Genomic DNA, 11,115 nt, shown 5'->3' on the forward strand with positions numbered 1-11,115 from the left:
CAGTCCAATGGGCACTTTTAGCAGCTGTTAAGTTCGAGATACATATGACAGAGTTTCTATTATCTGTACGTTACATTGCAACATACGGCATAAACTCTACCGTCTGTACACTCCAGACGCTATAACGCACGAATCTCTTCTCAATCTCCCCTTACTACCAAAAACAAACTCGAGAAACTCCTCTTCTCTCCTCACTCCTTCATTCCTCAATCCCCATTTTTGTGCTCAATACTCGTAAGTTTCACTCTCTCCTACTGAAATTTGATTTTAGAAATGTTAATTGAATATTGGAATGTTGAGGTTAAATGGATTTTAGAATTGAATTGAATGTTGATTTTAGAATTGAATTGAATTGAATTGAATTGTGATTGTGATTGAATTGATTTTAGAATTGAATTAGAATTGCAAATTCGATTTTAGAATTGAATTGAATGTTGATTTTAGAATTGAATTGAATTGTGATTGAATTAGAATTGTGATTGAATTGAATTGAATTGTAATTGAATTGAATTGAATTGAATTAGAATTGCAAATTTGATTTTAGAATTGAATTGAATGTTGATTTTAGAATTGAATTGTGATTGAATTGAACTGTGATTGAATTAGAATGTTGGAATTGATGTTAGAATGTTAGTTTGAAATTGTGCATTTTGTTTAAATTGAAGTTATAAATAGGATATTGTTGATTTAATTGCAAGTGCCACGCAAAATGAGTAACAAGGGTAAACGATTTTTTAGTTGAAAATCAATTAGAAGATTGACACAAGAGTCGACGTTTGCGCTAAATGTCGATGAGGATGAAAATGAAGTCTATAATTTGTAAAATCCTACAGTAATTCAATTTTCGGACCCAGTCGATCGACTAACACATGTTACATTGGCTACAAACCTGAAAACTCACATCTCTCATCGTGTACATATGGTAAGCATTTGATCATTAAATTTGATTTCTTTAACATCATAATTTGTATTTTCTTTAATTTTAATGAAGTGTTTTGAATAGATGTTTAGGGAGGGAGGGGGGAGATGAAATTGCAGTGTTGTTGGGCATCCGTGAACAATTGGTGGAAGATAATGCTTGACAAAGGAGATGTTTTGAAAGCATAAGAAATCAAATTTTACAATCTTTGTTTGGGTAATTGTTTCGATGTGATTATCAAAAAGTCGATCGTGGTTTGATATACGCTTTGATCGAGCGATGGTGGGACACAATTCACACTTTCCACTTTCCACAAGGCGAGATAGGCATCACTCCAATGGATGTTACTATGCTCACGGGAATGACCGTAGGAAGGGGAAAAGCTGTTACGTTTGGAGAAGGTCGGTTCACGACTTTTGATTATGCACAACAAAGTTGGCCGAATATAAGGCCAGAGCATTGGGTTATAGGGGGTATCAAACCCTCCTTTTTTGTGAATTAGTTCATGGAGAAGACGAAAGAAAGTGACGAAGGTTGGTGCCTGACGGGTACAGATCGGGATAGATATTTGCGAGCATTATATTTTTACTTAATCACGCAGTGTTTCTTCCCCACGGGTGATAGTTCACTGAGATTAGGTTGGATAGAGTGTTTGGTTTGGTTAGATTACATGAATTATGCTATGTTTGGAGCTTTAATTTACGCGTTGGATCAAGCGTGCCGAGTCACAACTAATGTTGTGGATGGTCAATGTGGTGGCTTCACCCCTATTTTACAAGTAAGTTTTAAATTTTTAGTATTATAACTTTATGATAGTATTATAATTTTTAAATTACGTACAAGTTTGATTTTGATATTTATTTTTATGATAGCATTGGTGGCATGAGTACGTACCTACCATGGCTTCTCTTCTGAGACCGAACATGGATTGTGATATCGTCCCACGGATTAGAGCATAGATGAATGACTTTAAAGATCGCCGAAGTGGTCAAGGACGCCATAACATTCACTTAGATCATAACCAACTCGAGACTATGTCGGCATTGGCGATACAGTGGACACCATGGTTTCATACTCGATATATACAATTAAATGTTGATGATGTGGAGGGAGATACCATGGATGATGTTTGGTTACGTGAGGCAATTCACAGTGTATGTCGTTCGTATAATCTTATAATGCATCGAATCGTCTTTGAGTTTGGAGGTATCATCTTGTGGTACCTGGGTGATAGGTGTTGGCACCAAATTGTTGGGACACCTTTCATCCCACACCCTCCTCCGGAGAATATGTGCCCATTGGGAAGAGCAAGTCAGTGGAGGTCCTATCTTAGAATGAATGAAAACTTATGGCCACAAGCTTCTCTATATTTAGATGTGAATGGTGACTACGATTGTCTGCTAGCATGAACTTTGTGGGACATAAAGCTATTAGAAGTGATTTGCATATCCCACACCCTGCTAAGCCTTACTCTTCATCTCAAGGTCCTTACGAGTCTTTTGTTCCAGCTCCTTTCGATTTGGATAACCCATGGAGCTATGACCTAGTTACATCTCAGGGAATGCATGTCGCCATACCTGTACCTTATGTTGATCAAAGTTATCTTCCGAACCTTGTCCCTGATTTTGACACTCTAGATGAGGTTAATATTTGGTTTATATTTTGAAACTTGAATTATATTTGGTTTATAGTGATGATTTTTCTTAAAGTTATTGATTTTTTTGTAGGCTACACTTAGAGCGCGATATGCCGAGTCACAACTAATGATGCATGGGATGTGCGATTCGGTTATGACTACAACCGATGAATACTATTATTATTTGGTGGCCGAGCGAGAAGAGAAGCAAAAGTTACATGATAGAGTCACAGAGTTAGAAGCCCAGATTGTAGAAATGACATTGCAAGAATCACGACGAGGGAGTAAATCAAAGAAGAGGCAACCTGGCGAGGGTTCGAGTCGAAATTAGTTTATTTATTTATTATTATTATTTTTTATGTTTGTATGGATTATGTTTAATGAATAAATTGAATTATGTTTGTTTAATGAATGAATTCTGGTTAGTTGAATGGATGTGTGGATTGTTGAGTTGTGGAATGAATGGTAATGGATTGTGGAGTGAGTGGAATGGAATGAATGAAGTAGAATGGATATGAATTTGTATATGAAAAGAAGAACAAGATTTCTCATTTTTTGCGTCTGCTAGGTACAGACGGCAGAGTTTTTGTCATCCGTCCATTTAATTAAAACAGGAGACAGACGACATAGTTTCTGCCGTCTGTACATAAATAACCAACAGACGGCAGAAACTATGCCATCTGTCTCCCGAAACTTATTATGACAGCTGCTAGCGAAGGTTTTAACTTTGGCTGGGTTTTTACTCCTTCCAAATTTAAGACCCTTTTAACATCCCCATTGGAATGACATTTTTGTGGTTGGGGTGCTATATTTGCCTTTAGCAGCCCATATAACCCCCCATTGGACTTGCTCTTAATTAAGACAGAGTTTTAGTAAAATTTCAACTGACTTCCGATGCAGGTTGTCCAAAAAGAAAAAATAACAAGTGATTTTCCGGGTGAAACTTTATCAGCTTATAAGAGCATTCCCAATGCAGGTGGAAAAGAGGGGTTTGTAAAAATAGTCACATCTTTGGTGTGGAAAACTAGTGCCCAATGCAGAGGTGACTAACTGGTGACTATTTTCCCAAGTTGAAAACAAGGTGAAACCTTCAACCGAGATAATGGCTGACTTGTGAACTTCGGACGGGATGTTGGATTCCGTCTCGTGCGTTTTTTTCGATTTTTTTTGGACGGAATGAAAACATTCCGTCTCGAGTGTTTTTTCGATTTTTTTAATTTTTACTTCAGACAAAATATCGGACGGGATGTTACATTCCGTCTCAATCAAAATGCCTCAAGACAGAATCCAACATCCCGTCCGGAATTATTTTTCACCTTTGCATTGGGCAGCCTCACCTTGTTTTTCGCCAAAACGGTGAAAAACTTGGGAAATATTGCCTATGTGGCAGTGATAAGAGGGGAAATAAATCCACCTGCATTGGGAATGCTCTAACTTTTGTATGCTGTTAAATCGGAGGTTCCTTGAGGGTGTATTTGTTTCACTGTACTCTTCTCTTAAGATTATACAGTCTTCACTTGACAACTTCACTTTGCAAACACGATCCATATTTCGATTCCTTCTTTGTTTCTATTTAATACCTTTGGATAGCAAATCCAGAACTCGAGCCTTAAATCGAAAAAATTGAGCAACCTCAATTCTAAGCTAAAATGGACCAACTGATGATGCAGTTGCTGGAAGGATAGTAGACCCTGCTGCAGCAAAGTTGCATCCTCTTTGAAAAGTTGGTGCACCAACAGATTCTAAGTGGGCATTGGAGAATGGTAAATCCATTGCATCCACTGCACCAAAACACACATATCTCATATTAGAAAATAAGCAAGTGGAGATATCATAACACTTCTACAACTCTATATTCTGTATCGACTATACATACAACTTAGTGAAATTACTGAGAAAATCAACGATGAGGCGACCATCATAGAACCTCCCAGGCGGCTTATGAAAATATGTCTGTCCATTAGGTGGGTCTAGAGGTTCAGCTGTTCCGGCGACAAGGCCTCCAGTACTAGAGTTTAAGTTTCCAAAGTTGAACACTGCTGGATTATTGAACTCAATAGTTTCAGATATGGAGAAAAACATGAAAACTAGGGAGTGGACATGGAGGAGGAATAGCCTGAAAAGGCTGAAAGACATGGGTAATACTGCTACAAAAGCAGGTCGTTATTTGATATGTTGGACGTTAGTTACCAACAACTTTATTATGAAACAATTCGAAAGGAGTTTGGTGATATTAGCTCTTTGTGACTTTGTGTATCTTGTAAGTTTGCTATATATTTTTTGAAGCCAAAGATAACCAATCTCCTGGAATGACCTTTTGATCCCTTTCAACATCTTTGGTGGAGTGTGTTACGGTCTAGTTTGAACCCAATAGGCTTCATAGGTCCAGAGAACCTGATGGGCTTTGTAGGTCCGGAGGAATGAATGGGCTATTAAGACGAAGTCCAAAAAGGAGGAGTACGCAAAAAACCATAGAGCGGAGGATATTGAGTAATTGGCTAGGCGGTGGATCTGTATGTGCCACGGAGTAGAGGACACGTGGGAGTAGGAGAAGGGATGGATGAAAGCAAGATCAAGGGTTAAATATAGAGTGCGGAGGACCGAGTATAAGAGAGAAGGAAAAACCTAATAGAGAGGAGGAGAAAACGAGGTTAAGAAATTAGGTCATAACATTGGCGCCGTCCGAGTGGACTGAACCCACAACTACGCCGGATTAAAGTCACGGTGCTAAGAGAAGAGATGGCACCACCGAAAAGAAAAACAAGAGAAGATACAGAGATGGAAGTTGTTGAAGCAAACAGTAGAGAAGTGGTTAATCAAACAGAGGTGGTAGGAAGAGAAGCAGATCTAGCGGCAGAGGAGAGAATGAGAGAGATGGAGATAGAGATGGATAGGCTGAGGGAAGAGAATGAAAAGTTTAGAAGAGAAAGAGAAACGGCGGAGGCGAGAGTAGAAGGAAACGGAAAGGAAGGAGAGTCAGATGAAGAAGATTCATTCGGAGAACCTTTGCAGCTGGTAGATGGAGAGCCAGATCCACAAATGGAAGGCGGTGGAATAACAGATAGGGTTACTTTGCAGCAAGTTCAATACATGCTAGAGAAGGAGAGAGACCATCCGACCAACACAGGAGGAGAACAGAGGAGTGGCGAACCAGATAATAGCAGGACTGAGTCATAATCCACTAGCACCGGCGGTAAGAGCAACGGAGGTTCCAAGGCGATTTACACCGCCTCGGTTTGATGGAAAAGGGGATCTAGTGCATCATGTACAACACTTTCGCCAACAGTTGTCGTTATGGCAAGAAGATAAGTTCGATGGCTTATGGTGTATGCTTTTTCCGGCGAGTTTGAAAGAAGGAGCTTCCGATTGGTTTTACCGACTACCGGCGGGAAGTATACATAGATTCAGCGATATGGAGAAGGCATTCGTCACTCACTATATCCACTAAAAGAAAAGGGCAGTGGATGTATCCGTGCTATTCTATGTAAAGCAAGGAGAGGCGGAGACATTACGAGAATTTGTCTCTAGATTCAATGCAAAGGCTATGAAAGTTGAGAATCTGGATGAGAAGACTGCGGTGATAGCATTCAGAAACGGAGTCCGCCAAGGGAGTGAGGTGCACATGTCCATCGTTAGAAATGAAGAGAAAATATCGAGTCTCACAGAATTGTATCCGAAACTGGAAAAATACATCAATTGTGAAGATTATGTACCGCGGAATAGCAGAAGAGGGGGGAAAGGAGTTAGTGCGGTGGAAAGGGAAAGTGAAAGGAAAGGCAAAGGGGTCTATGAAAATAGGAGTTACAAGATGGAAAGACCTAAAGAAAGGGAGAGACGGGAGGACAGGGGCAGAAAACCATACCAAGAGAGGGTGTATACGCGGTTGAACAAACCGCTAGAAGACATCTTTAGAGTCATAAATGATAGACAAGATTACATTCCACCGCGGAACCATCCAGAAGAGAGACCGGACAAACCATATTGCAATCACCATCAGATAAGGAACCACGGAACAAACGAGTGTTATGCATTGCGATGGTTGTATAAAAAATGATAGATGAGGGGAATTTAAGAGAGTTTATTGCGGGCAATAGAGAAGAGGAAAGAATACCGGAGGACCGCCGCATTCTGGGAACCATAAATGTCATATTTAGTGGTGAAATTCCAACGCGGAATGGACAAAGAGATAAGATGAGGAGGACTGCGCAGATGCAACAAACGTGCGAAGTAAGTCTTCTACCCAGGGCAATTCCGCAGAGTCTCACGGGGTACAATGACATAGCTTTCACAGAGGAGGACAGAAAAAGGATAAGCCTTCCGCATGACGACGCACTAGTGGTAACACTATTAGTAGGTAACTATCTCACCAAAAGAATTTTAATTGATTGTGGTAGTTCTGTTGATTTATTATTTCGCACTGCTTTAGAAGAAATGCATATAGACTCCTTGGTACTGAGGTTAGCCGAACATAATTTATATGGCTTCAATGGAAGCATGACTGAACCAATGGGGGAGATAGATCTGCTAGTATCCGCAGGCCCGGTCACCATCATGACTACATTCGTTGTGGTAGATACAGCGTCGCAGTACAATATGATTTTAGGACGCAAATGGATACATGCAATGAAGGCTGTCCCATCTACCTATTACCAAGTGGTTAGATTTCCTACTACAACAGGGACTTACGAGATCAAAGGAGACCAATCCATAGCGCAAGCAAGTTATTTCGCTACGGTGAAAGACATGGTGAAGAGCAAGGGAGGAGCAACAAGTTCTAAGCACCAAGAGAAAGCATAGCAATTACAGATAGGACCATCCGTGGATACACTACCACCGCGGAACGAGTTTAAAATTGTGGAGGAGGTAGAAATGATCAATTTGAGCGATGGTGACGAAGTGAATCTTACTGGTGTGGGGACTTTACTGACGGAATCATGGAAAAGGGCACTGGTTGAATTCTTGGGCAGAAACAGAGATGTTTTTGCACGGACAATAGAGGACAACAAGGTATAGATCCAGAGTATGCCTGTCATCGACTGAATATGAATAAAGACGCGAAGCCGGTAAAACAGAAGCAGAGGAGTGTACGTCCGCAGTATGTAGATGGTATCAAAGAAGAGATAGAAAAGTTGCTCAGAGCTAGAATCATAAAAACAGTCATGTACCCCACTTGGTTATCTAACATTGTGGCAGTACCAAAGAAAAATGGGAAGGTTCGCATGTGTGTGGACTTCACTGATGTTAATAAAGAGTGCCCAAAAGATAGTTACCCAATGCCTAAAGTGAACGAGCTGGTAGATAGGACCGCCGGATTCAAAATATTCTCTTTCTTGGATGCATCAATGGGCTACAATCAGGTCGAGATGTATGAACCAGATCAGATCAAAACAGGATTTGTAGTTAATGGGGGAACTTACTGTTATACCCGGATGCCTTTTGGTTTGAAGAACACAGGAGCGACGTTCCAGCGACTAAGAGAGAAAATGTTCGCTGACAAAATAAGGAAGAGAATGGAGATTTACATAAATGATATGGTGGAAAAAAGTATGACGGAAGAGGAGCATCTGCAGGGGTTGGAAGAAACATTTAACATTTTGAGGAAACACAGAATGAAGTTAAACCCGGAGAAATGCATGTTTGGGGTTTCATCAGGGAAGTTCTTGGGATACATAGTAACCCAGAGGGGAATTGAGGCAAACCCAGATTAGATAAGATCTTTAGAAAATATGCCTTCGCCGCGGACTAAAAAGGATGTGCAGGTATTGGCCGGAAGGATCACAGCATTGAACCGGTTCATTTCGAAGTCTTCAGATAAGTGCAAGCCTTTGTATCGATTATCGAAAAAAAAAGGCGATGGGATTTTCAGTGGACCGAGGAGTGCGAAAAGGCTTTCCAGGAGTTAAAGAAGTATATGGGGCAAGCCCCAATTTTGTCACGACCAAGCACCAGAGAACGATTGTATTTATATATGGCAGTGTCCGAGTTCGCAATAAGCTCTGTGTTGGTCCGAATGGAGGGAGGAATAGAAAGGCCCGTGTATTTCCAAAGTAAAACATTGTTGGATACAGAGCAGAGATACAGCAGGATAGAGAAGTTTGCACTAGCGCTAGTGTTTTCTTCTTTGAAGCTGAAACCTTATTTTGAGTCTTATTCAGTTATTGTTGTAACTAATTTACCTCTGAAGCAGGTTCTAAGAGCTGAGAAGTCAGGAAGGATGCTCAAGTGGGCTGTGCTGTTAGGTCCGTACGAAATAGAGTACCAACCAAGGAGCGCAGAAAAGGCACAAGCAGTAGTAGAGTTTCTAGCAGAGTTCTCGGCGGAGGACCCAACGTGGGGAACATAAATGGAAATAGAAACAGACATGGTGGAGTCCACGGACACCTCTGATCCTTGGAATACGGCTAATGGCTGGCAAGTGTTTACAGATGGATCATCGACTGACACGGGAAACGGAATTGGAGTAGTACTAGTGACGCCAGAGAATACAAGAATCGAGATGTCTATGAAACTAGGATTCAATGCATCGAATAATGAAACGGAATATGAGGCAGTTCTGGCAGGATTAGAATTAGCAAAAAAGGCAGGAGTAGCGGACTTGACCATTTATACGGACTTTAATTTAGTAGTGTGTCAGTTCAATGGGGGATTCGCAGCTAGATGTCCCCGGATGGTCAAATATCTCCAAGAACTACATGAGTCTGCGGCGAAGTTTAACTCTATCAAGTTTGTGCATTTGAATAGAGGGGATAATAGGCATGCAGACGCACTGGCATATGTGGCAGCAATGTTGGTAGGATCAGAAGGGAGAGTTATAGAAGTACAATACAGGCAGAATCCACGAACATGGAAAGAATCGCATCCAATAATGCAGGCGGAAACAATAGTTAAGGATTGGACAACTGAAATGAAAGAGTACCTTCAAGGGAAAGAGATATGTGATCCTAAGGAAAGAAGGCGATTAGAGCAGACAGCTCGAAGATACACCATGCTAGATGAGGACTTGTACAAGAAGAATTCAGCAGGACCACTACTCCGCTGTCTAAACCCGAGGCAAGCCAATGAAGTGTTAGCAGAAATGCACGAAGGGGAATGCGGAAGTCATCCAGCGGGGAGGACTACAGCACACCGGCTCATAAACCAAGGATACTTCTGGCCACACATGAAAAGAGAGGCAACATCCTACGCGCAAAAATGCAGCAAATGCCAAAGACATGCTAGGCTGATTTTCGCTCCGGCTGAACCCCTGCACAACATCTTCAGCCCATGGCCCTTTGCAATGTGGGGGATGGACATTGTTGGAACAATGCCATTAGCACCAGGGAAGCGACGATTCATGTTAGTCGTGACTGATTACTTCACAAAATGGGTAGAAGCAGTAGCCCTCCAACAGATAAAGGAAGTCCAGGTAATAAAGTTCATATGGGAAAACATAATTTGCAGGTTTGGCTTACCATACAAAATTATTGCGGACAATGGGCCACAGTTTCGTGGTTCAAAGGTCAAGGCATTCTTGCAATCATATGGGGTCAAGCAAGGATTCTCCACACCAGACAACCCAGAAGGTAATTGGCAAGCGGAAACGTCTAACAAATGTATTATGGATAGCCTGAAGCGCAAATTGGAAGACAAAAAGGGGAAATGGGCAGATGAGCTGAGCAGTGTACTTGGCTTACAGAACAACTCCGCGGAGTTCAATAGAGGAATCCCCTTTTGCATTATCATATGGAATGGAAGCAGTGATACCGCCCGAGATGGTGGCTACGACTACTAAGTCTAAAGCAGTAGAATCTGGCCTCAATGAAAAGATAATCAGTGCAGACTTAGTATTAGCCGAAGAAGTAAGAGCCGATGCGTGAATGAAATTGATAAATTATCACAGGAGGATTCAGGCCAGGTACAACAAAGGTACAAAAGAGAGAGCCTTCAAGGTAGGAGACATGGTGTTAAGAAGGGTCAAGATGGGTTCTGCGGAGCCTAACGAAGGAAAACTAGGGGCGAACTGGGAAGGACCGTATCATGTCATCGGCGTAGGGCCAAATGGGACTTATAAGCTCAAAAGAAACAATGGAGAAGAGATAGACAAATTGTGGAACATAAGGATGTTGAAAAAAATTTATATGTAATGGATGGTAGTAACTCCTCTTTAAAAGAAGTCTGTGACCTGGACATGTACATATTATCAAGATACATCGATATATAGGATGTTCAATGATGATTATCGGAAAAGTGATATGGTGTATAGGAAAAATGGTATTATTTTGATTATGTTTTATAAGGGGCGAATAATAGTCGTCCATGGACTTGGTATGGTACGCCAGTCCGAATCAAAGTTGGGGGGCAGATATTAGTTGTCCCCGGATTAGGCATGGTACGCCAATCCGAATCAAAACCTGGGGGCAGATATTAGTTGTCCCCGGATTAGGCATGGTACACCAATCCGAATCAAAACTGGGGGCAGATATTAGTTGTCCCTGGATTAGGCATGGTACGCCAATCCGAATCAAAACTGGGGGCAGATATTAGTTGTCCCCGGATTAGGCATGGTAAGCCAATCCGAATC

At 41.3% G+C, this 11,115-nt stretch overlaps 2 protein-coding genes and 1 pseudogene across 2 annotated transcripts; 2 read left to right on the forward strand and 1 right to left on the reverse strand.

Annotated features, from left to right (window-relative positions):
• Positions 1-4,124: 4,124 nt before the first annotated feature.
• Positions 4,125-4,691, reverse strand: LOC147475396 (GDSL esterase/lipase At1g54790 pseudogene; annotated as a pseudogene).
• Positions 4,692-6,605: 1,914 nt separating this feature from the next.
• On the forward strand, positions 6,606-7,352 carry LOC147475397 (uncharacterized). The gene has a single exon (XM_086585400.1). It carries the CDS (start codon positions 6,606-6,608, stop codon positions 7,350-7,352), a length of 747 nt encoding a protein of 248 aa, XP_086441526.1.
• A 1,546-nt stretch (positions 7,353-8,898) lies between these two features.
• On the forward strand, positions 8,899-10,326 carry LOC147475398 (uncharacterized). Its single transcript, XM_086585401.1, has one exon. The coding sequence runs from the start codon at positions 8,899-8,901 to the stop codon at positions 10,324-10,326; it is 1,428 nt and encodes a 475-aa protein (XP_086441527.1).
• The last annotated feature ends 789 nt before the right edge of the window (positions 10,327-11,115 follow it).

The sequence above is a fragment of the Coptis chinensis genome, chromosome 9 (genome assembly GCF_015680905.1).
Source record: "Coptis chinensis isolate HL-2020 chromosome 9, ASM1568090v1, whole genome shotgun sequence".
In the NCBI taxonomy this organism is placed as follows: Eukaryota; Viridiplantae; Streptophyta; class Magnoliopsida; order Ranunculales; family Ranunculaceae; genus Coptis; species Coptis chinensis.

Coding starts and splice junctions, on each gene's coding strand:
- LOC147475398 (XM_086585401.1), top strand. CDS start 8,899: ATGGAAATAGAAACAGACATGGTGGAGTCCACGGACACCTCTGATCCT.
- LOC147475397 (XM_086585400.1), top strand. CDS start 6,606: ATGATAGATGAGGGGAATTTAAGAGAGTTTATTGCGGGCAATAGAGAA.